At 44.0% G+C, this 25,360-nt stretch overlaps 1 protein-coding gene across 1 annotated transcript in view; it reads left to right on the top strand.

Moving 5' to 3' along the window:
* RYK (receptor-like tyrosine kinase) overlaps positions 1-25,360 on the top strand; it is a 50,111-nt gene that overhangs the window by 12,052 nt on the left and 12,699 nt on the right. Inside the window, exons 3-10 of the mRNA XM_027650462.1 lie at positions 4,804-4,925; positions 6,469-6,568; positions 6,877-7,011; positions 8,818-8,874; positions 9,522-9,666; positions 13,504-13,604; positions 14,913-15,038; positions 15,849-15,935. Of these exons, the coding sequence (XP_027506263.1) occupies positions 4,804-4,925; positions 6,469-6,568; positions 6,877-7,011; positions 8,818-8,874; positions 9,522-9,666; positions 13,504-13,604; positions 14,913-15,038; positions 15,849-15,935 (873 nt within the window). The remainder of the gene's footprint in view (positions 1-4,803; positions 4,926-6,468; positions 6,569-6,876; positions 7,012-8,817; positions 8,875-9,521; positions 9,667-13,503; positions 13,605-14,912; positions 15,039-15,848; positions 15,936-25,360) is intronic.

The raw sequence follows: 25,360 nt of genomic DNA, 5'->3' as shown, positions 1-25,360 counted from the left end.
TGAAGCCAGACTGCGTTTGCACAAGGACATTTGAAAAGAAGTGTTTTGTTAGGCTGCTGGACTGACATGATTCAATTTTGTCATGAACACAAGGGCTGCCCAGCGTCTTTGCCATCTGGGAATGAAACTTGGCCTCTCCCCTTCCTTTCTGAGCTTTTTCAGATCTTTTGTTATGTTAAACAGTGCAAAGAATGACAGACTTTCTCTGTGCTGCTTCTTAAATTTACCTTTTTGTTTGCCTTCAACTTTAATTTATTCTTCCAAAGCTGTGCCCGAGGTACAAAGATGGGGAAGTTCATAATGAGATTTAGGGATTGCCTGGGTGAAAGGGTGGTGGCTTTGCCTGGAAATCCAGGCAGTTAAACTCCCTGAGGAGTGTTCCCCCACTTGTTTACTCTCCCTGCCTTTGGCTTGCTGAAGGCCGACCTGAGGAACGTTGCCAGACAGGTGTCAGTGTGCAACTGTGAAGGGAGAAGGCGAAATGCAGAATTAAAGCAATTCTGAGTTAAACTTCAGCTGTCAGGGTGAGACTCAGATCCCACAGCCCATCGGTGAGCTCTGGCTCCCACTGCTGTTCTCTGCAATGCCCTGTGTGATTCCTGACCTGTGTGGACCTTCCCAGTGCCTTCCCTTACAGCTGGGATGTGGTGCAGCTCCTCTGTCGGGAAGCACACACCTGCCTGTGCCTGCCCAGAGCACAGGGAAGGGGCTGTTTGTCACTGGCAGGTTCAGCTGCGATTTTTTTGGTGGGATTTGTTGGCCTAATTGAGATAAATTATACAGACAAAGTGCTGCAGGAATTCAGGATTGAGGTGGGGAGGCAGCAAGAGGATGAAAAGTGGTCTGGAAGCAGAACTGGATTGGAGGTAGGGAGGTAGGAGCTTGGTTGTTGGGGAAGGACTCTGGTTCTTAACTGTGCATGGGCAGTGGAATTTTATCTTTAGTTCACTTATGGGAAAAGATGTGCTTGAGAGGAAATGTTTTCATTGTTGATAAACTTAAAAGGAAAAAAATATTGTTCAGTATTGAAACATTGGTATTTCCCAGGTTTGTAACTATTGGTTTCTGGGCTTTGAGAAAGCCTTTATCCAAATTCCTAGGGAAAAAAAATCCAGTGAGAAGCTATTGGGAGATACTGTCTGTGAGTTTAATCACAGAATCATGGAGTGGTTTGGGGTGGATCTTAAATCTCACCCAGTCCCACCCCTGCCATGGGCAGGGACACCTTCCACTAGCCCAGGTTGCTCCAAGCCCCGTCCAACCTGGCCTTGGACACTTCCAGGGATCCAGGGGCAGCCACAGCTTCTCTGGACACCCTGTGCCAGGGCCTCCCCATGTCCCAGGGAAGAATTTCTTCCCAATATCCCATCTAACCCTGCCCTCTGGTGGTGAGAAGCCATTCCCCCTTGTTCCATCACTGCATACCCTTCTCCAGAGTCCCACTCCAACCTTCCTGTTAGGAACTTTAGGAAATTTGTGATCCACAGACACCGAAAGCACAGAGGATTTACTGGTGAAGTGTCCCTGTGTCCTTGGGTTAATTCTTCCATAGGCAGTTTCTGTAGCCCCCTGACACTGAGCCAGACCATTTTCTGCTTTTTTTTATGAATTAAGAGCAATTGTACAAAACCTCTGAAATCATTTTTCTATGCCAGTCTTAAAGCATAATTTTTTTGGGCCATAAAACACGATGTTGATTCTCGTGTGGGTCTTACATGGTGCTGTTGAAATTCATATTATTGGTGTCACCTGTTAGTGTGGAGCTTTTTATGGCAGCACAGGCATTAAAACATTAGTGGGCCCCAGAATCAAATTACTCAGTGTTGTACCACCATTAGAGCTTAAAGGTTTGATTGGTTTTCTGTAGAGTAATTTGGTTTTGGACCCCTTTAGGTGATATTGCCCCTCAAGATATTTCTGCTTGACAGCTTCAGTTAGGGTTGCTTTTTATATTACTTTTATAAAGGCAGGGTTTTACCACAGGCAGTTTTATTGCCATAAACCCATTTGATTTCTATGACCAGTTTCTCTACAAGGTTTATATTAAATCAAGGACTATCACCCTGAAATTCTGCAATGTTTTTGTGAACCTGTGGTTTCTGGGGGGACCATTTATCAGCAGATGAAGTTTTCTTTATTCCAGAAGCAGCTTCCTTGCTCTAGTTTCGTTGTTTCACCTGCTAATCCTTTTGCCCTTTGTATTTTGTTTTAAATAACTTGTACTTATTTGGGTTGATTTGAATACTTTGTTTAGTAGGTTTATGCCCATAAAACTTCCTATCTTGATTGGAATAGCAAGTGTCTGATAGCTGTGAGCTCTTCTCCACACTCCTTCCACGTTTGCTAAATCTGAGGTGGATTTCATGTCCAAACATGTAAAAGTTGTCTGAGCAAGGATTTTGGAAGTCTGCTGTTGCTTTTATGTGTTTTTCAAAGTTTTATTTTGTTTCAAGGGGGGGTGTGGTTCCCCCTCCTCCCTGTTTTACTGGTGGATATGTTTTTGCATTTCCCATTTGTTACTGAGTGGGGATATGGACCAAGTGGACAAGAAATACTGAACTTTTTTCTGTGTACTGTCTCAGGCTGTTTACATTCAGCACTTGTGGCATCACCTGCAGCCTTTTCTGTTCAATGTCTTGTGTGAGAGCATTTCTCCCTGGGATTACTCCATTCTCTGGACTCCTTCCCCAGCCTCTGGGGTTCTCCCCCTCACCACCCCCAGTACCTGTGGTTGTATACTCTGGGGTTTTGCTTAAATTTTGGGACACCGATGAGCCAGGAGGGAGTAAAAGTGTTTAACAGCAACAAGGATGAAGAAGAGTATCTTGGCTGCATTTCTGTACCCTGGGGAAACAAGGTGGATTAAATCAAGATTGGAATAAGAGGATATGTCCCTTTGCACTGATCTGTTCCCAGTTTTTGCACTAAACAGGAGGAATTCTTTCTCTCAAGCTGATGCTCCCTTTCTTCAAATGCAGCTTGTCTACACAGTTCAGTGGTTAGTTTTGATTTATTTTTCCTTAATTTCTTAAAAAACCCGGACTTTTGTGATTCCCTGGATTCTTGGAATACTTCAGGATACCTTAAACCCTATTTTCTCAAAGTCAAAGCCCCTTCAATATTCTTGACTTTCTAACCATACTAAAAATAATTAATGGAGTCATAGAATGTTTTGGGTTGTAAAAAGCTCGTCCAGTCCCACCCCCTGCCATGGGCAGGGACACCTTCCACTAGCCCACGTTGCTCCAAGCCCCATCCAACCTGGCCTTGGACACTTCCAGGGATCCAGGGGCAGCCACAGCTTCTCTGGGCAACCTGTGCCAGGGCCTCCCCACCCTCCCAGCCAACAATTCCTTCCCAGTATCCCATCTAAATCTCTCTTAGATTAAAACCATTCCCCCTTGTCCCATCACTGTCTCCCTGTGTAAAAAGTCTCTCTCCCTGGTTTTTATAAGCCCCCTTTAGGTACTGGAAGGCCACAATGAGGTCATCCCAGAATCCATTATTTACATTCCCATTTTTACTGTGGCTGTTTGGTTTGAACTCTCTTCCCTCTGTGTGGAATATTCTGTGTCTCATTTGCCCAGTTGTTCTCTTGGCATGTCCATAGATTGCTGAGCCTGGATAGCATTTGATTGGGAGCACAGGAGGAAGAGCTGTGTGAGACAAGGCAAAATGGTACTGATTACAAATCCAGTGTGGTTTTTCCTGAGGATATGGAGCTGGGATTAATTTTATCTCTGCAGGGAGGTAGTGCTTACTCTGCCATTAATTGCTAGTGACACCCAGGGCAAGCTGCAGGGTCCTGCCCTGTGTTCAGAGTGACCTTGGAACGTGTGGCCCAGAAAATAAGGGCAGCTGCAGGAGTTTTAATTTGAGAATGTGTGTTTTATTTAGGGAAATGCACCTTAGTCCTCTGTAATTAATCGTTTTGTGGGTCTTTCAGTTCTCCAGGTGTATTAAAATGTTGAGAGAGCGTAGGGTAGCTATAAAATGTTAGTGTTGCTGGGTGAACAAACGTCTCCTTTCACTGCATGTGAGGGAGAGTGACTTTGTACACGAGGAGGCAGTGATAGGACAAGGGGGAATGGTTTTAAACTATAAAAGAGGAGAGATCTACATAAATATGTCTCTGTGAGGGTGGGGAGGCCCTGGCACAGGTTGCCCAGAGAAGCTGTGGCTGCCCCTGGATCCCTGGAAGTGTCCAAGGCCAGGTTGGATGGGGCTTGGAGCAACGTGGGCTAGTGGAAGGTGTCCCTGCCCATGGCAGGGGGTGGGACTGGATGAGCTTTAAGGTTACTTCTAACCCAAACCATTCTGTGTTTCTGTGATCTCATTACCTTGACACTAATTCCATAGTGCTTACGTGCTTTGGGCTTAAGAAATGAGCTATTCCAGGAGGAATTACCTGTGATTGTCCAGCTGACAGTCCAAGGCAGTTTGGTTTGAGTGAGCACAGTTGTAAATAAGAGCAAAACCAGGGCCTTGATTCCCAGGAGCAGACAGGGGGATGTTGGGGAGAGCCTGTAATGACTCTCTTGGAGGATTGTATGAAAAGTCTTGTTTCCTTCCATTCCAGCTTCTGCCTGTGTCTGAGCCTGTGGCACCTCTCTGAAACTGGTGCTTTGTGGGATTTTGAAGTGCTCTGTCAGTGCTGCACGACATTGGCCTCCAAACCTGCTGTGGAATTTAGGGACTTGAGGAAGTATTCGCTAAAAATTCAGATGCAAGTGGAGCTGGTGATCCTGAGAGTTGTGTTTGGTCCTGTTCTTCCCTGTCTCACTCTTCCCTTTCTCCTTGCAGGTCTTGATGCAGAGCTGTCCTACGTGAGGAATGATGTGATTAATCACTATGCCTTGTCCTTCAATCTCTTAATTCCCAGTGAGACCAACAATCTCCACTTCACCTGGCATGCTAAATCCAAGGTGAGCAGTAACTTCTGGGTTTGGGTGCTTGAGACATGAGCTGTGCTGCCTGGTGAATATTATCATTAGTGTTATTAGTTCTGTTATCACATAATGGCTCTTTTCTTTGTAAAAATGAGCATGTGCTAGGTGCAAAATACTTATTTATATGACTGCAGGCAGCAAGTTAAGATGATATATATCCAAGATGTTCCTTTCTTACTTTAGAAAGGTTGAACACTTATTTTAAAGTATTTTATGCTGCTTGCTCCTGGCAAGGTCCATGTATGTACACAAGCTGTGGAATCTCTTCTCTTGGTGCACTGGACACGGAGAAGGGGCAGCCATGAACTGAAGCCTCTGGAAATGATATGTACAGCAATTGTTGGAGAGATTTCTAGAAACATATGCCTGGAGACAAGGAGAACCTATAAAACCAGCATCTAGTGTGTTATTACTGAGCCCTGATTAAATGGAAAGGAGTTTTATTTCACTTAATCACCGTGGCTGGAGCGTGCAGCAGCAGCTGTCAGAAACGTTGCCTGTGCTCTTTCCAGTTCCTTAACAATTTATATTTTCATATATTAAATGATCTGTTTAGTCTCTGCCAGATGTTCATTCTGGGTTGTTGGTTTTTTTCTTTTTTAAATTGAGTGATGGTTGTTCTTCTGTCCTTAGGAAGGAAATGCTGCAGTAGGAGCAGTAACATGATTTTCCTTCTTAGAGCTGCAGCCATGGGCCACCTGCATCCCTGTCCCTGCCCTGAGCTTCCTTGGGGCTGGCTGGGAATTCTGAGGAGGAATTTTTGAGCTTGTGTAGCCGGTCCTGTGATTGCACCTTCCCTTCTGACTTGGTGGGGTGGGTGCAGGGTAGTTTGTAGGATCTCAGAAACTGGGTTGTGTCTCCACACTTGGCATCTTGACTGGAAAATAAATTGATAACAGAAATGAACCGTATTATGTTTTAGAAAGGAGGGAAAAAAATAAACTGTTGGGCCAAACAAAGTCAAACAAATTCATTCAACTGATTGTGAAGGGTTGGGATTAATTTCCAACAGAATCTTAGGACTTACAGTAGGCCCTGTAGGGTTTTTTTTGAATGAATGTTTGCTGAATCAGCTTCTTAAGTGGAAATAAAATCTTGACTATAGTTGAGTAAATTGTTTCTAAGCAATTTTGTTTGTAAAACTGACTAGAAGAGGGGGAATTTTTTGAATTCCTATGGCTTTAACAAAACTGACTTTTGAAGAAGTAAGTTTAAAAGTACTGACAGGTGAGGTTTGTGGGGGATTTTTTTTTTTTAATACACCACTCTAAATTCTGCCTCAAATTTTAAAGAACGATTTCTGTTTTGGCTTTCTTAATTTAAACTATCACAAATGCCTGATGTTTAAATGTCACAAAAGAAACTCGGAATGTGGTCACTTAAAATCACCAGAACTCTTTGAAAATAATGTATATAGGTGTTTTTTTTTTCAAGAAGAATTGTGAAAAGGTACGTAGCATTTCTTTTTACTACTGCAGAGATTGCTGATGTGTTTTCTCTCTCCCAACTCTTGTTACAGGTTGAGTATAAACTGGGATTTCAGGTCCATGATCCCGTGGCCATGGCTCTGCCCCAGGCCAACATTTCTCTACAGGGAGAAGTTCCTCGCACCCTCTCAGGTAAAATTCCTACCCTCATCCAGCTAATGGGGAATAATGGTCATTTACTCCCAAATACAGTTTTAGTAACCTGTGAACATTTAATATAAGTGACATAAATGAATTTAAAATCTATGTCCTTTAATGCTCTAATAGTTGTCTGAAGTGATGAGGCGTGAAGGCTAAAATAACATTTCTTAATATCGAGTTATTTGACAGTGTGCATTATAAACATCATTTATAAAGACTCTTATCATGGAAAAGTTGTTCCATCACAATGTCTGAGAAGTGCTCAGACTTACCTGCAATCCCTTTTGTTGTGTTCACAGTGTTTTGTGTGGAACTCTCCTGCACTGGCAGACTGGACTCCGACGTCACAATACTAATGCAGCTCAACTTAACAATGAATTCCTCAAAAAACATCACAATTTTAAATTTCAAAAGAAGGAAAATGTGCTACAAAAGTAAGAGCTTAAGTTTCAAATCTTTAAAAGTTCTCACTGTTAAAGTGTGATAGGAAAAGGGAGTGGGAGGGTGTGTGATCCAGGACAGGAGTAACAGAGTGAGTGTTGGAGAGGATTGGAAGAAAGCAGGTCAAATTTTGTCTTTCAGAGATCAGTGGGGACTTGTGGTAAAAGCAGAGGCTGGTGAATGAATAACTTTCCCCAAGAGTTCTGCTGTATTGATTGACCTTTAATTTTTACATATATATCAGAAAGCATTTTCTCTGTGCTTGGAAGGAAAAAAGGTGTTTCTTCAAAACTGCAGCACTCTGAGAATTCAAATTGTTCTAAGAAATACCAAGCAAATCTACTTAATTCATAACTTATGATAAGATTAGCTATTTAGTAAATATAAGAAGGTGATGGTCTGTCAGACATGGAGTACAAAATGATCTTGGGATGTAATCCAGACTCTGATTGACTCTTTGGTGTTTCCACTTGGAAATCTGCAAGCATAATTTATACGTGGATTGTTGCTGCTTCCTAGAATTTTCAGAGTATTTCGTAGTATTTTGATAGGCATCAGAAGACAATTGTTTAGGAGGATCCCAAGAGCTGTGCCCTCCTTAGGAGTGGTTGTGGTGTCCCATTCCCAGCGTTTGGGGGTGACCAGCTCTCTCTTTCCATGCTCCTCCTGGCTCTGATCACGTGGAGCCTTTGGATAGAACAGCAGTTGGCTTTCCAGAGGGACATTTTGTCACTTTTCTGGAGTGTAAATGCCCAGGGATGAACTTGGGGAAGGTGTGGGTGGAAGAGCTGGTGTGGCTTTGTAGCATGTAATATTGGGGTACTCCTGTTCCTTGCACTGATGCTACAGGAAGATCATTCTTAATGATAATAATTAATTATAATAATAAATATAATAATGATAATTATAATAATTAAAGTGCATCTCTGTTTATAGTAAAAATGGAGGTCTGGCTGATAACATTGACATTTTTACCTTTATGTTATGTTTTCCTGTGTATTTTTTCGAATATTCTAAGTGAGGGAAGTCAGCCCTGCTGACCCATTCACAGCTATGGATGTGTGGCAGAGGTTTCCATAGGCACCACACAGTTTTCTGGGGCTGTGAGACAAATCCACTTCCTAAATCATGCAGAAATGATTCTTATAAAGATCACATTTCTGCAGGTTCATCAAACCATCAATGACTTTGTGTGTTGGTTGGTGTAGATCACCCAGGGATTTCTGACTTTAATTTAGTACCTAAGTTAGAAATACAAAGGAACTTGCTACTGGTTTTGCTCAGGGCATTCCTGATAGTTCCTCCTCAGGTTTAAAAAGGGAATAAAAAAAGAGGAGGAGAAAAACTCTCTGATTTTTCCCTGCCCTGGATTACTGTTTCACAAGGTGATCAGGCTGAACTGGGATGGGAAGGGGCTGGGCTGGATTGGACACAACTGGAAGCAGGAAAGGGGATGTGCAAGTGGGACTGTGCCTTTGCAGCCACAGAAATATTGGATTCCCTCCATGCAAATCCTCAGGGAGGTTCACCTGAAGGCATCTCCACAGCCTGCATTCCCTGGGTTTGCACTGCTCCCCTTGGAAACCAGGCTCACAATAAGCCTAATGAAGATTTGTTCCCTTTGTAAAGGACCACAGCACATGTATAGTGCCTTTAGCTGCATATTTCTGAGTATTTCAATAGTCATCATGTCTCTCATCCTTCAGTCTGGTTTTCCCTAAAGGAGGCAATTGGCTTCCTGTGAAGGGCTGCAGTGATAGAAGTGCACCAAACTGAATGGGTTTGTCTCATCTCTTTAGAGCTTGAACCAGAAGTCAAATCTCCAACAGCCGATAAAAACAGCAGCAAGGCTCTCTGTAAGTAATCCTGAACGTGTAGCTTTGGGTGTGAAAACTGGAAAACTTGGGATGCTCTTTGGTGCCACAGCTTTCCCTGTTAAAACACTCTCCAGGTAGTCTGTACTGTACCCAGTATTTTAGGGGAGGCTTGATAATTAATTTTATTAATTAATTATATTAACTAGTGAAGGGGGTAAAAGCCCCTATTTCAAGTCTCCTTACAACTCTCGTGTCCCATCTCGGGGGCTCTGGTTTCCCTACATGGCTGCTCTGTTTTCTTTAGGACTTTAGGACCTGTCTGGTTTGCTGTTCTGACCTGTCACTCTTGAGTGAATGGGACGAGATAGTTTCTTTTACTCGCTCCTGCCTGGAAGTACCATCAGCTGACTGTGCTCAGCCTCCAGAGTGCCCAAAATGTCACTGTTTGGCCCAAATGCTCTTGGAAGGCAGTGGAGTGCATTGCTCAGTGTTCTCTTTAGCCCCTGCTGTCTCTTCCAGGGCAGTTGTTCTCCAGGATACCTGATCCCTCCCTGCCTCCAGCCCCTCTGCTCACGTTGATGTAACAAACTAACAAATTGTAATTTCTTGTGGGCTTTGTTTGTTTTTTTTTTTTTCTCTTTGGAAAAAAAAAAAAAGTTTGGTGACTTTGCACCTCCCTGTTTCAGTTGATCCTGTAAACGCAGCTCCCACCACTTCCACCCGGGTGTTCTACATCAGTGTGGGCGTGTGCTGTGCTGTGATATTCCTGGTGGCAATAATCCTGGCTGTCCTGCACCTCCACAGCATGAAAAGGATCGAGTTGGATGACAGGTGTGTATTCCAACTGTCCCAGGGCGTTTCTGGGACATGTTTGCTCAGATCTGTGGGAGTTTGGTCTCAAAACGAAATCTGTGGGATTTCTGCTCTCCATGTCAAGCTGTAGCAGGTATTACCTGTGTAGGGTTGTGGTAAGTGCTGTGCTGCAGAAAGGCAGCTTTTGCAGGTGCCCTCCTGTTTATGGGGTGGGAGGGTTGTGGCTGGTCAGTTTTTGTCAGAGTAGGTGTGTGGAGTGGGGAAATTTGGACAGAATCAGATTTACAGGGGTTGTCAGGATTGACAGAAAAATTGATAGATACTTGGGCACACGGAAAAGGCAGGCTGGGAGAGCTGGGGGTGTTCAGCCTGCAGAGGAGAAGGGTCTGCAAAGACCTTTTAGCCCCTTCCAGTGCCTGAGGAGGCTCTAAGAGAGCTGGAGAGGGACTTTGAACAAGGGCCTGGAGGGACAAGAGAAGAGGGAGTAGCTTCCCACTGCCAGAGGGCAGGGTTAGATGGGATATTGGGAAGGAATTGTTGGCTGGGAGAGTGGTGAGGCCCTGATACAGGTTGCCCAGAGAAGCTGTGGCTGCCCCTGGATCCTTGGAAGTGTCCAAGGCCAGGTTGGATGGGGCTTGGAGCAACCTGAGCTGGTGGAAGGTGTCCCTGCCCATGGCAGGGGGTGGAATGAGATGAGCTTTAAGATCCTTTCCAACCCAAACCATTCTGGGATCCAGGAGTCTATGGAAACATTTGTTTTTTACTAACATCTACAGGAGACTGAATTTCAGTTTTCTCTATTTTTATGGATTTTCCAGTATTCCCTTTGCTCTTAGGGTACAGTCTGGGGATTACAACTGCTTGGTTATAAAGCTGGAAATGTTGCACTCTCCCAAATGCATTTCCAATCCAGAAAAACCGTGGCACATGCAAGTGAAAGGGACTTGTAATGTTAACCCAAGGGCAGTGGAGTAGGGATTAAACACCCAGGTGGAAGAAAGGCTGGAAAAGCAGGTGGACTGAGGCTGCATCAGATGCAACTGTTCAGGACGTGGCAGTTTGAAACTGGATCCTTTGGAAAACAGTCAGGCCTGTGGGTGGTCACCCCTGGTGAAAGGGTGTCTTCAACTACAGGATATCTTGGACTGCTGCTGTGCTGCCTTTAACCTCTGAGAGTAGCTTTATCTTTTCATCATCCTCTTCATCCTTTCATCTGTTCCTTTCAGTTTTTCTCTCTGCCATCCCCTCCCTTGGTGTCCCCAGCCCACGGGGGTTTGGGGAGTCACTGCCTTCAGCAGTTGGGATTTCTCAAGGCTTGATTGACTTGTCGCCTTCCCTCAATTCCTTTGTGCCTGATTGTCTGCTGAGGGGTTTTAATCAGCTGAAGGTGCTAAAGGATGTGGAGCTTTAATTCAGAAAGGGAAAGCATTGCAGTTATAGTGTGTGAGCAGTGTCATCTGGGAGGTTTTGAGGGTGTCCGGCCCAGCAGCGGGATCAGTTGTCCTTCCATCTGCTCCCTGGCTCTGGATTTCTGTGGAGATACAGGGTAAAATCCACCTCATGTTGGTCCTCTGTGGTTTGCAAGTGTTAATGATTTGCTGTAAATCAGTTTATGCCCTACTGATAGATTCTGATAATTTCAGGGAGGTTTCCCTGCCCATGGCAGGGAGTTGGAACAAGATGATCTTTATTGTCCCTTCCAAACCCAAATCATGCTGTGTTTTTATGAAGTTTGTGCAACTCCTGGGGTTTAGCTCTTCAGAGCACCATGTGAGGGCTTGATTTTGGAGCCCAAAGGTGCCTGACCTGACAAAACTTTGGATATGTTCCTGGGTAAGAGCTGTGGTCAGCTGGTGCCAGAGCAAAGGTGTAACAGAGGCAACATGTGCCTGAAAATCAGCATCTGTGGAGTTCTGTTTTCAGCAAACTCGCTGAGAGAAGAAACAACTTTTGATTTGGCTTTGAAATACAGTCTCAAACTGTTGCTGGAAAGGGCTTCTGAAAGGAAGATGATAATGTCATTGGAGTTAATAACCTCCCAGGAGCAACAGTTGCTCTTAATTTCAAACCCCAGAACTAAATAAAACCGAGGAGGGTTGTTAACTAGAAGCTCAATGCAGGCAGCTGAGTTTACAGGTGCACACAGATTATTTAAGAACATTGCATTGGAAGTCCAGAGCAAATGCTCCAAAACCTCCTAGAAAAGGCACTGGAAAAAGTGCCAAGGAAAGCTGGCATGGCTTAAACAGCAGGATAATGGGAGTCATTAAAGCAAGAAGGCATCGTTCAAAAAGCTGACCAAATATGAGAGTGGGAAAGCTCAGAAAGAGAGTTAAACATAAAAAACAGAGTGAAGCCAACCCAAAAGCGAAGGTTTCAAACTTGCAGCAGGCATTAGAAGAGTAATTCCCTTCTCAAACTTGCCTCCAGCCAAAGGAATCTGTAGGGCTGGTGGGTGATCAGGTTACAAAAGGAGTTTCCAGCCAGAACAGGAAAAGTTGTGCATCCATGTTTAATGCAAGGACCATGCCAGGACACTTGTTTCCAGGGAAATGGGTCATGTTGAAGCAGCTTGTGGGTGAAATAGTGGGAACAGTTAAAATAAGCAGTATTGAGTTGTCAGCACCAGAGAATATTCATTCAGAAGCTCCAGAGGAAGTTAAAGGGGTGCAGCTATACCAGCAACTGTGGCTTTGACCTCGTGGGAAAAGCTGTGCTGAAACCCTGCACGTGGAAGACAGGGAATGTGGGCATAATTGTAAAAAAAAGTTTCTAGAGAGAGTTGAGGTCGGTTATAAATCAGTATGCTTGTGTTGTGAGAACCAGCAGATTCTGTTCTAAAGAAAAAATTGAGCAGGTGTATCCACGATTGTGATATAACGGGGAAGAGCTGACTTGGATTTCTGTTTTTTAAGGGAAGTCTGGCTTCAAAGGTAGCAGTGGGCCTGGAGGGCATCACCTCGTGCCTGACAGTCCTACAAGGATGGCTGGCACTTCTTGGTTAGCCTTCAACAGTAGCCCAAGAAGCATTCAATGTTGATTATTTGGCCAGGCAGAGGTTGTATCCCAAAACAATTTCCTCTTTGTCCTCCCACCACATGCAGCAGAAGCGGAGATGCTTTTAAGTCAGATAAAAGGGGGGGATGTTTCTGTGTGTTTGGAGTGGGACATCAAAAAAGATTTTCTCTGGCCCTGCCACCTGAGCTGGTAACAGCCACCTGAGCCTTTACCTCTTCACCTGTTCTTGGGCCATTACAGCTACAACAACTCTGGTAGGAATTTGACTGTAAGGATAAGACAGATGTTCTGCTGTGGTTTAGCTGTCTCGTGAACACTCGTGCAGCTCTGGTCCTTCTGCCCACAGAAAGCATCTCAAAAACACATTGTAGGTGGTCCTGGAAGGGACAACCCTTAGTGAGGGGAATGACAAAGTAGGGTAGAGCAGTTTGGACTGTAAAAGAGTCTCAGTGGGACATTGGTACCGTGAAAGAAATGTGTGCAGGTTTTCTGTGGGTCTTCTCTGGAGTATAATGGTTGGTTTTGGTATGACAGGGAAGTCATAGTTCTTGCTAAAATGTTTTGTCACTTTGATTATTCAAAAGTGAGGGGAAAGTACTGGAAAACAGAGCAAATTCTGCAAAAGAAGCAAGAGGAAGCTGTTCACGCTTCAAGAACAGAAGTGCTGAGATTTTTGAGTTCCTTGAAACACAATTTAATGTGTGAGCGACTTCAAAAGCTCCGCTCTTTCCAAGCCTTGCCTGGAAAATCTCCTGGTTTAACACCACTAAGTAAACTTTGAATGTGTTCCAGTGGCAAGCAGTGATGTTTTAACTGTCCATCTTTGTTTTAAACCAGCATCAGTGACAGCAGCAGCTCCCAAGGCCTGTCCCAGCCCTCCACACAGACGACGCAGTACCTGCGAGCTGACACCCCCAACAACGCCACACCAGTAACCAGTAAGTGTTAATCTAAGGACAGACTTATCCAGCCATACCACAGTCAGGAGGGAGCTCTGGGGCTCAAGAGTGATCTCATCTCCATGTGTTTCTGATGGTTGTGTTATACTTTTCATGTCTTTTTGCTTCCAGCTTTGCTTGAAATGGTATGAAGCAGCTAAAAAGAGCAGTGAATGAAAAGGAAGGGTGGCAGTGGTTTGTATTCTCTGTGGTTGACTGGTCTGGTAACTGATATCATGGAATCTCCTGAGCTGGAAGGGACCCACAAGGATCATCCAGTCCAGCTCCTGGCCCTGCACAGGCACCCCAACAATCTCACCCTGTTCCTGAGAGCGTTGTCTAACCCTCCTGGAGCTCTGGCAGCCTTGGGGCTGTGCCCACTGCCCTGGGGAGCCTGGCCAGTGCCCAACCACCCTCTGGGGGTAGAACCTTTTCCTGAGATCCAACCTGAGCCTGCCCTGGCACAGCTCCAGCCGTTCCCTGGGGTCTTGTCACTGGTCACAGAGGGCGGAGATCCCACGTGCAGCACAAGGGAAAGGCTCCTGCTCACTCCAGTGAGGCTGAACAGCCAAGGAGCTGCACTCCAGGTGTGTCCCTGCACTGTCCAACTTCCCTCCAGCTGGAACAGTCCCTTCCCTGGAGCAATGCTGTGTGGGATAGCCCTCCACTAGACAATAATTTGAGGAGCAAAACTTCCACAGATAATAAATATATAAATATATAAATCAGATAATAAATAAATAAATACAGAATTAACACACAACCCAGCTGATCATTGCACAGTTGCGTTAATTGGGTTTTCAGTAACATTTAAATTTTTAAGAAAATATTACCAGAGTAATTCTCAAGATTTCTCTAATGATTCATAAACTTGTGCAAAAGTGCTCTGTCCTTTCTGACTCTGCTGGTGTCTCCAGGTGTGTGGAAGTGCCAGCAGAGGGCACTGGTACTTTGGTTATGTCCTGCTGGGGTCAAGCATCTTCCCTTTTCATTTCCTCCTTGTCAGGGCACTGCAGGGAGATGTTAGTCACCTTTCCTTGGGGTTAATAAAGAGACACTTTATTATTATACATTATTGTTATCTCGTGACACTGCAGAGAATCCTTGTGTGATTTCTTTCCCTGCTGCTGATTCTTCACATGGCATCTTGTGTTTTTTATTGCTCAGTCCCCTTTTTAAGACGAATACATAATGTTTTTAGGGCCATGCTGGTCTGTACCTGTAGGTGGTGCTGAGGTGAAGCCATGTGCTTGTATTTTCATTCCAAGGGTATTTATGTTGGATTGTTTGGCTCTGCTGGCTCCTCAGGTTATCCTACGTTACGGATAGAGAAGAATGATCTCAAAAGTGTCACTCTCATGGAGGCCAAAGCTAAAGTGAAGGACATAGCCATCTCCAGGGAGAGGATAACCCTCAAAGACGTGCTCCAGGAAGGTATTTACGGCACTCAGACACTTCATTCCTGCACCACGATGCTGATATATAAATATACAGATATTGATATATAAATATACATAGATTTTTATTGCTGGATTTTTCTGAGATTATTCATGGGTGATATTTCTGATCTTTATAACTTTGGTGGAAGAGAGGAACGATGAGTGATGTTTGCACTTGGGGTGTGGGGAAAGCAGTTTCCAGAATTCATTAGAATGGGGGAGCAACTAAAAGGAAATCACTGGGCTTGTCTGTCTTACCAATCTGGTCCCTTAAATAAAGGAAGGGGTTAGATGGCTGAGGAGTGAGGGGATCAGCTGGGGCTGTAAGTGGCCAGGTAACTAATTTTTGAGAATTCCTGCTCTTAACAACAAAAAAAAATCAAAGTGAAAACAACCCAAAGACCAGAAAAACTTCAGTTGTCCGAACTCAGTGTCTCAACTTGATAACCTTTGATATGGAAATCTAATCAGCAGATGCAACATTTACAGCCCTGATATCAAAAATTCAGAAATTACCTGGTTCTTTTCATAGAATATCCTGAGTTGGAAGGGACCCACAAGGATTCTGGAGTCCAACCCCTGATTGTTCACTTTGGAACTGTTCATGCACAATGTTGATTGATTCTTGTTGATACCAAATTTGGGAAATAAGCTTATTTGGGGTTTTTTACCATTAATCTCTGAGTCTGTGTTCCCTGAGCAATCAAATTTCCCAGAGCTGAAGTAATGTTTTCTTAATAGATACTCTCTTAACGTTATCACTGTGTTTTACCCACTTAATACTAATTGTATGTTCTCTTTCCAGGCACCTTTGGGCGCATTTTCCATGGAATTCTAATAGAAGAGAAAGACCCCAGTAAAGAGAAGCAAGTTTTTGTCAAAACTGTTAAAGGTATGTTTGCAAAAGGACTGGGTTTGTGTGCAGGTGTTTTGAGTTGTGGTGCAGGCTGAGGGTACCAAACCTGGCTCTTAAGAACAACCCAACCCTCCCTCCCCAAAATATGCAAATGATTACTGCTTAAAAAGCAAAAGCAGTTTGGATGCTGCCTTCAACCAGAGAGAACAGCAATCTTATATGGAAGAAAAATGCATATATCCTCCACCACTGCCTTCAGTTATTTTCCCTGGAATACTTTCACTTATTATTGTTCTAAGTAAAAGTCAGATTGTTTTTTTTCCCTAGCATGTCATTGCTCTTTCTATCAACAGCCTTGTTCCCTGCAAATTGCTGAAAACTACCTAAAATACATCTTAAAAATCTTCTATAAATGTGTGAATCGGCACAAGGCAGGGCATGGGCTCTGCCTTCCTTAAGCTTTGCTGGTGAAGTGTGAGAATTAGCATTTAGAACTGAACTGATACAAATAGAGCATCTGTGTCCAAGAAATATTTTGTTGGAGGGATTGAAATGGTGACAGGTAGACTTAAGAAACAAGGTAAGTAGAGATGAAAACCATATTATATATATCCTGTGTATATATTACATATATCCTACATATATCCCTACATTACATGTATCTACATACATCCCTTCCTCTGCACTCATCATTGTAGGAGTCTTCTGGTGGCTGAATTCCCAGTGCAGTGGTTGTTTCACCACTTATTTTTGTCATTTCAGTTGGGTGCATTATTGTCTTTTGGTTTCTCATTTTACAACTTCTTTAATTCTTAAGAAAAAAAAATTAGTCTTCTGTAAGAATCACAACCTTTTACATTTTTTTGCCTTGCTGTTAATTTTTAAAGATCCTGATTTTAAAGAAGAAGGTAGGAAGTGGTGAAGCTGCTGAATTTTGTTGCTGTTGAATCTTTCTGTTACCCATTTATTCTCTGCCATCTTTAATATGTTGCTTAAAGAAAGCAATTTTCTTGGTCTGTTTCTTGCACAGTCTTGTGATGTTCTTTTCTCTGGCATGTCATAGAATCACAGAATGAATCAGGGAATCTCAGAATGGGTTGGGTTGGAAGGGACCTTAAATCTCATCTCATTCCACCCCCTGCCATGGGCAGGGACACTTTCCACTAGCCCAGGTTGCTCCAACCTGGCCCTGGACACTTCCAGGGCTGGGGCAGCCACAGCTTCTGTGGGCAACCTGTGCCAGGGCCTCCCCAACCTCCCAGCCAACAATTCCTTCCCAATATCCCATCTAACCCTGCCCTCTGGCAGTGGGAAGCCATTCCCCTTGTCCTGTCACTCCAGCCCTTGTCCAAAGTTCCTCTCCAGCTCTTCTGGAGCCCCTTTAGAGGCTGGAAGGGGCTCTAAGGCCTCCCTGGAGCCTTCTCTTCTGCTGCCTTCTGTTCCCCCTCCTGACAAACCCTTGTGACTGTCATTTTGCTTTTATTTAATATCGTTTCCAAAATGCTTGGCCCATGGCACGTGGGTTGCTTTTTATAGCACTGGATTAAATGGCACAACAAGATTTGTCAGAAGAGATCTTAATTTAGCTGCCTCCCATCACCACTTATGGAATTGCTATCCCAAAATGCAGCTTCCAATCCACTCCTAAATCCATACTTCTTTCTCCCTTGGGTCTGTAGCACAGTTAATCCTGATTCCTCTTGCCCATCCCTTTGCAGGGAAGGATTTGCTGGCTGTGGTGAACTGGAGCGTGGTTTTAGGAGAGTGATGGCATTCACAGGATCAGTCTGCAGAGAATTTCCCAGCTTTGGAAAGGATCTCTGTGGAAAAAGTTCAGAGTAGATTTTGGTGACACTTGTCTGGTTTGGGCAGCAGGGAAAATAACTGTAACCAGCCTCTCTCCTCTCAGCAGCTCAGTTGCAGTGTGAATATTGGGCAGCTTTGTTTTCCTACCCTGGCTGTGATGTGTGTATGTGCAGCTGGGACATGTAATAAGTTAGGAATTTGATCTGTTTGGGAAAAAAGCCCTACTCTCTTGTAACAGGAGTTTTTCCTTGATCTCATTCATCCTGTGGCCACACACACGCTGCTGTTCTGGCACAGGCAGAGCAGGGCAGGACCATAAAATTGTGATGGATATAAGAACTATTAAAGTGACTTAAGTATCTCTTTGCTGAAGGCAAGAAAGGAGCCTGAGAGTCATGGAAAAGAGACAAGGAAAAAAGGCTTTGTCTGTGGAGTTAAATTATCCCTTCCCAAAAGTACAAGCTGCTCCAAAACTGTCTTGTTTCACTCTGAGAGGGATCAAATGAAGCACATTTGGTGCCCTGAATGCCAGAAAGCAATGGAGGGGGGCTGTGGGGTGTTTTAGATCTTTGGGAAGTGAACTGTGAGCTGAAGTTCTTTCAGGAGGTGCTGAGAGGAAAAATAACCTTCTAGAGAGGAAAAACATCTTTGTTCTCACCAGGATCAGAGCTTGAGAAACTGAAGCCATTGTTTTGGCTGTTCTGACATTAAGGGAGTTGTTATGGCTTTAAACCTGGAATTGCCAGTGAAATCATAGAGTTGTAGATCAGTTTGGGTTGGAAGGGACCTTAAAGATCATCCCATTCCACACCTTGCCATGGGCAGGGACACCTACCACTAGCCCAAGTTGCTCCAAGCCCTGTCCAGCCTGGCCTTGGACACTTCCAGGGATCCAGGGGCAACCACAACCTCTCTGGGCAACCTGTACCAGGGTCTGACCTTGCAGTAAAGAATAAATAAATAAAATTTTCTTCCTTATGTCCAGTGTAAATCTACTCTTTTCCAATCTAAAGCTGTTGTCCTTGCCCTGTCACTACAGGCCATGATCACAGGTCTCTCTCTGTCTGTCTTATAATCCATCTTTTAGTATTGAAAGGCCACAGAAAGGTCTCCCTGGAGCATTTTCTTCCCCAGGCTGAACCACCTCAAACCAACAAGAATTACAGATGGGACTGGGAGGTTTCCCTGGGCCATGAGCTCGAGTCTGTTGGCTTTTGGGAGAAAGAGCTCTGCTCTCTAGGAAAGGTGCCAGGGAAGGGTTGTTGTGCTGTTCAAGGGATGGTTTCTGATTGCTGCTTCTTAGGAATACCCGTGAATGAATTCTGGAAACTCTTCCTGTGTCCCTCCTTCAGCTGCCAGTGTTTTACAGCATCCATAACTTTCAAGCGGGATTGTTTCCCATAACGTGGACAGAGGGAATGTGCTGTCAGTTTTCTTATTCCCTATCCCAGGGAAGGGGACTTGTGGCCCTTGTGCTCCTCAGGCTGTAGGTACATCTGTGAGTATTTCCTGCTCTGAGGGGAGGGTTTGCAGCCTTGCCAGTTTGCCTCTTCCCTATCTTTTATCTCTCCCGGTGGTTGATTCTTTTCCCCAAAGGATCAAAAAGCACAATGAGTTGGCTGGTTATGACAGTGGCTGCAGCAGCCCTTTCCACTTTGCTTCCCTGATGCTTTCCAGCCCTCCAGGAAGATGTTGAGCATTGCTATAAACCTGAAGAATGCTCAGTGAAACCTTGATTTCTCTGAGCTTAGTGCTTGTTCCCCTTTTTGAAGTGACCTGTTAAAGGAACCAGTAATACATGAAAACTGAGGGAGCCTGGACCTACTGAGTGTCCTGAGAGGCTCTTGAAGTGGAAGAGCTCATCCAGAGGGTTTCCAGCAATATATTGTATCCCCTGATTTCCCAAGCTGGGATTAACGTATTAGGTCAGACTCTCAGAGAGAAAGTTTGAGGCTGATGAGGCACCATCAGTGCAGGGGGAGAATAGATTGGAGTGTGCTCATTTGGCATGATTGGGCTGATTTCTCCTCCACCACAGAATTTGGGACTTTCATTTGAACCATTCCTTAAGATACTGGAGTAGCTTTCAACCAATTCAGTGATTACTTGTTCTGTAGCTCAGAAGTTGATAGGACTGAGAAGTAGGAGACACTTCTCTTGCAGCCTCAACACCACATCTTTTATAAAGACACGTCTTTTATAAAGACACAGGCTGAAGGAGGATTCATCCCTGAGTTTCACTCCAGATCCCTTAGAAGAGTTTTTTCTTCCACCTCTAGCTCTGGTTCACTCCAGGGAGAAAGTCATAACATGCCCTGGTAGTGACAAAGTTTCTACCTGCACGTTCATGAAATACATTAGGTTATAATGTTTTTTTAATGCTGTATCATCTTAACACTTCTGAGTGTGTCTGGATGCCTGAACCTTCCATTATGTACAGGGCTCTGTGCCAAGGAGAGCTTAAAAGGAAAATGGATATCATTTGGCAAAATTAGAGGTGGCTTTCTGGAAGCTCTAGTAACTTTGGAAATACAGAGATCCCAAGATCTGGGGAAAAGGTGTCACGTGTTCCTGCTTCCTCTGGATCCTTCACGTTGGCCACCCAGTTGTTCTCTTCTCTTTGCAGTTTACAGCTTCACTATGTTCATTTGCTAGTCCTCACTGTAAAAGTTTTAATGACTTTAATCTTTAGACTTTTCTGTGGAAAATTTACCTTATTCCTTTTTTTAAATAGACATCCATGAGGATTGAGGATGATATTGCCAGTAAGAACACGGATACGTTATCTACTGTTTTAGGGGTTTTGGAATCCATGGATCAACACAACCTGAACAAGTTCTTTGTTAGAAGATGAGAGATTTAACATTCCCTATTTTAGCAGGGAATTTGCTTCCCTCGTTGTGTTTCTTGTTCTGCAGAAGAATTGTGTTATGAGCCTGGAATGCTTCCCTTTCCAGCAGGAGGTTTCCAATCCCTCTCAGCTTTGGGAAGGTCTCAGTTGGCACGTTTCTCCAAGCTGGCATCGCATCTCTTGCCAGTGATTAACAGATCTCCTCTGCCTTTCTTGGGAGTCTCTGGAAGTCAGAGGGGGAAAAAAAACGCACCTTGGATTTAAAGAAAACATTGTTTAATGGTGCTTTTCCTGTGAAGGAGAAAATTCTTAGCAGAACAAATGGAATTGTGTTATTCCAGGAACATACACAGTGAGGGTGAGCTGTGCAGAGCCCTGACTCACTCAGGACCTTCTGGCCAAGGTACACTTTTGGTAAAAACAACCCCTCGTGCTGTTCAGGATAACCTGGCTGCTCCCATTTCATGTTCTAACCACTTAACATTTTTCTGATGTACGAGGAAGGAGTGTTTGAAAACAAACCACCCATGGAAAGCACTGGAAACAAAGTCAATGTGTGACAAAGGTCAGCTCTTAAAACTTCGTTTTACCAACATTAACAAAGCTCTGGGGTTTGCTATCTGAGGTCATGAAAAGTGCTTTAGGACTCTTTCAGCGTTCTTGGCTACCTCTGACATTATACTTTAGATGTTTTTATCCATTGCTAATCTGGTTAAGAGGAGATGCCCCATCCCTGGGAGTGTTTCAGGGCAGGTTGGAGCAACCTGGTCTAGTGGAAGGTGTCCCTGCCCATGGCAGGGGGTGGAACAAGATGAGCTTTAAGGTCCCTTCCAACCCAAACCACTTTGGGATTCTGTGATTCTGGTGACCCTTAAGAACATCTTCCTGCAGTGAGGAGGTGAAGGGATAGAGATCCTGAGAACTCAGGCTGTGCAGAGCAGGGAAAGCAATAGGACCATTTAGGGGACTTAAGTGTGTACAAGCAGCTTTGTGTTAACCCAGCTGGAGGGTTTCTTGTTCATACTAAACAAATACCACAACCTGGAGCATCCACAGTTGTTCCCAAGGGATCATTTTTAAATGGATTGAATTTGCTGTTCTGGGCAGTTCATTCTTAAAGCGCAGCTTTGTGAAAATATTTTGAAGTTTTAGGTTCATGCCTTAAATGCACAGCATTTAAATTAATTGTTGAAAGTGTTTAACCTCCGAAAATCAGGGTGTAGGATCCTGTTTCTGTAGAATATAGTTTATGTAAAACAAAACAAAACAAAAACAACAACAACAAAAAAAAAAATCAAGAAAAGAGCTAGTGCTCATCTTCTTCAGTGTCTTCATAAGGGAAGATACCTGAATTTAAAGAACAGGAAGTAAGCAGCAAATTTCTGAATATCAGCCTAAAAATACACTACATATGTCATTCAATTCTAGTTCTTTAAGAATATCCTGAGACCTAAAAGAATACAAAATAAAAAAAAATACTGAGTAGCAGCTCTTAGGGTTGATGTCTGAAATATTGTACTGATTAATTTAAAGATTTGTTATTCCATATGCTAAAAAATCACCTGCAGTACACTTTGATTTACATGTAATTAAAATCACTACTTGAATTTCAGTTTTATTTGCTGCTGCCCTTTGGACCATGACATTAGTCATGTCTCTCTTCCCCAGTTTCACTTTGCATTTACTTACACTTTCGACTTCATTTCAATGGATTATTTATGGGTTCATTTAATGGATTATTGAGCAAAGACTCTTTTCCTTGTTTCTCTTTGCTGCTGCTCCTCGGATTCTGGTGTTACTGTTGTGCAGGGAAATAAGACCATCCCCAAATCCTGCTTTTCTCTGCCCTTTTAGAACTGTGTGAGCATTTGTAATGTAGGGAAAACAGAACAACATTCCCTATTTTAGCAGGGAATTTTTTTCCTTCACTCCAAAGGCAGGCAGGAAGCCAGGGATGTGCCACTGGCTTCCATGGTCCCTTGTCCCTGTCTGACTCCTGGGGCCTCTGGAAGTTTTAAAGCAGAAATATTTTTCTGTATGTCTTTTCCCTTCTACCTGTGCAAAAGCAGGTTGGATCCTGACTGCTTGCATTCCTTTAGCTGTGCATCCTTGTAGTGAAGGGAAGCTGTGAAAATACCTGGTAGCAGCACTAAAAATGTCCTGTGCAACAGATGTGAGCACAGGATAGTCTTGGAGGGTTGAACTTCTTCCAAAGACTCTAGTAGAAGGGTTAAAGCAGTACCCAGGCACGTGTTCCCTTTGAACTGGGGCTCAATTCTGCCTGGGAGCAGTTTTACCTAATTAATTGCTGTGCAGAAGCATCAGTAATTAAGAAGGATGTGTTGATACAGGGAGCATTTACCACCTGGAGCTGTTCCAGTCCTGAACTCTGTGACCTCTGTGCCTGTCACCCTTCAAGAACCAGAGCTCCTGGGCTTTGTCACAGGATATTGGGCAAAGCCCCTAAGGCTGGAAGAGAATAAGGGTTATAGAAACTCGTGAGAACAGGCAGTTGTGTGGAAAATGGGCTGTACAAGTGCTGTGATGAGGGAGAGTATAAGCTTTCAGTATGAGACAGAAGGAAGTTCCCATGGGAACAAGCCATTACAAATGGTCCAAAGGTGGGAAAAGCTGCAGGTAAAACATCTTTTTAAAACTTGCTGTTGGGAAATGTGTTTGTTAGAAGCCTTGGAGTTCCTGGCTGTTGTGTTTGCAGAGCTGCTGCTGATAGGAGTGCTGAGGGAATCTGCTGTTCCTGCCTTTAGCAGGCTGGGAAAGGGCTCTGGGTTGACCTAGTTCAGTTTTGGTGTCGTGGATTTTAAGATTCTGCTTTGCCTTCTGTCTGAAGAAACAGATTTCAGTGACTGTGCTCCAATCTGAAGTCTTTAAGTGGTGATGCTGCCTGAAAGGGGGTTGTAGGGAGGAGGTGTCTGTTCTCCCATGTAATGCCCTGCAGCTGATGAGTTCCTGGTCTTGGAGTGAGCAAATTCCCTCAGTCTTAGTGTCATCACAAAACTTGCCCGAGATCTTTTCACCTCATGATTCATGTCACTGATGAATGGTGATGAACAGAGATTTAAAAATGCGGTTTTGCAGCTGTATGTCGAGAAGTTGGTAAAAATCAAGTAGGTTCTTTCTCCCTGTGAGCCAGGCAGGGCCCCAGCACATCCCAGCACAGAGGGATTAGCCTCTTCTCCAAAAATAGCAGTGCCAAGAGTCCCATTGTGCCTGGCTGCATACAAATACTGTGATATCATGAGATAAACCTGCAGCTCTATGAAAGCTGCTTGAAATCCTGCCTTGTTCTTGCTCTGAGCCTTGGCAAAAGGTAAAACCAGGCCCAGAAAGGGTGAAACCAGGGCTTTGAGAGCATCTTCCTCTCTGGAATGTGTTTATATCCATCTCAAATAGTGTTGGTTTTAAGCACCTTCTGAAAGTTGGACCTTTTTGGTCCTAATTGAACATCTATAATTGCCACTGAGTGTTAAATCTTCCTCTTAACTCACTTGAAGTCTCTGCTCTTCATTTACTCAGCTACTGATGTGTGATCACCTTGTGAAAACCAGGCTGCACCTCATCATCATCCAGCTGCAACTGCATGGATTGCTGAGCTCTGACATATTCTTAATCACAAATAATGGTAATCTGTCAGACTTCAGCTCTTTTCAGGGCTTTGAGGAAGTTGTGCACCAAGCCCTTGTTGCCTTGCCCTGGAGAGTTCAGCTTAAATTCAGGGCTGTTTCCTGGTGCCCAAATTTTTAATGCATGGGAGCCTCTGACCTCAGTTGTGTCTTCAAGTAGCTGTTCTAACTTCAGAGGTTCCTGGCTCTGTGGGAGGCTCTCCCCCTGTTCCCCCTCTCCAGCTGCGTGTGTGGCTGTGCTCATATCAAATGACTTCATGGATCCGGTGCAGACAAAGGAGCCACCGGAGCCCGTGGGCATTCCGTGGGTTTGACAGGATCCTTCCCCAGCTCTCACCTGTGTGAGGGCACAGACAATGCCCACGTGTGTGTGTGTGCTTACATGGATTGCTCAGAGATCTGATGCCTGGTTTTAGTACAGAGTGATACTTTGGCCCAGGCAGGAGGATGAAATCTGGAAGATTCATCCCAGAATGGCCTCGTAAAAACATCTCACCAAGCTGGAATTGCTCTGGGACTCCTATTTCTCATATCAGCCAGAAATGCTGTGGGTTTCCTGGATTGATCTGAAAGGTTTTCATACATGATGGTCAGATTCACCAGGTCCTCACAACAAAATGTATTACTACCAAAATCACCTTCACCCTGATCTGTGAAGACCTGACTGTTGGATGCTCAGCTGTGGTTATAGCCTATTAAATGAGGCAGAGTTAAATGAAAAGTTAAATGAACTTTTTCTTGTGTAACTGATGACAGACAGCCTTAAAAGGAAGTCTGGCTGCTATGGGGACTGTTGCAGTAGTATTGTGGTGGTATTTTTCCCCCTTTTGACTAGAATCACTCAAAGAGGTGATTTACATTCTGTTTTGAATTATACTGAGTACAAACCAACAACAGCTGAATTGTGTGGTGGTACTTAATTGGCATTGGTCTCAGCCTTGTACTGCTATTGTTTATTCTGGGTCTGTTGAATTCGTTGGTGTTGGGTAAGTCTTTTTTCCATGCAGAAAACAAGGAAATAATATTGATAAGCAAACACAATACAGATGCTGAGACTGTTTCACAAGATAAGATTTCGATTTCCGTATATACTTGACTGGGAGTCAATTGTCCCTTTGGGGGTGCTCAACCACTATAAGGTGGAAAGAAAGCACCAGAACATC

The sequence above is a fragment of the Corapipo altera genome, unplaced genomic scaffold, assembly GCF_003945725.1.
Source record: "Corapipo altera isolate COAL_440 unplaced genomic scaffold, ASM394572v1 54, whole genome shotgun sequence".
In the NCBI taxonomy this organism is placed as follows: Eukaryota; Metazoa; Chordata; class Aves; order Passeriformes; family Pipridae; genus Corapipo; species Corapipo altera.
This window is presented reverse-complemented; position numbering and strand designations above follow the sequence as displayed.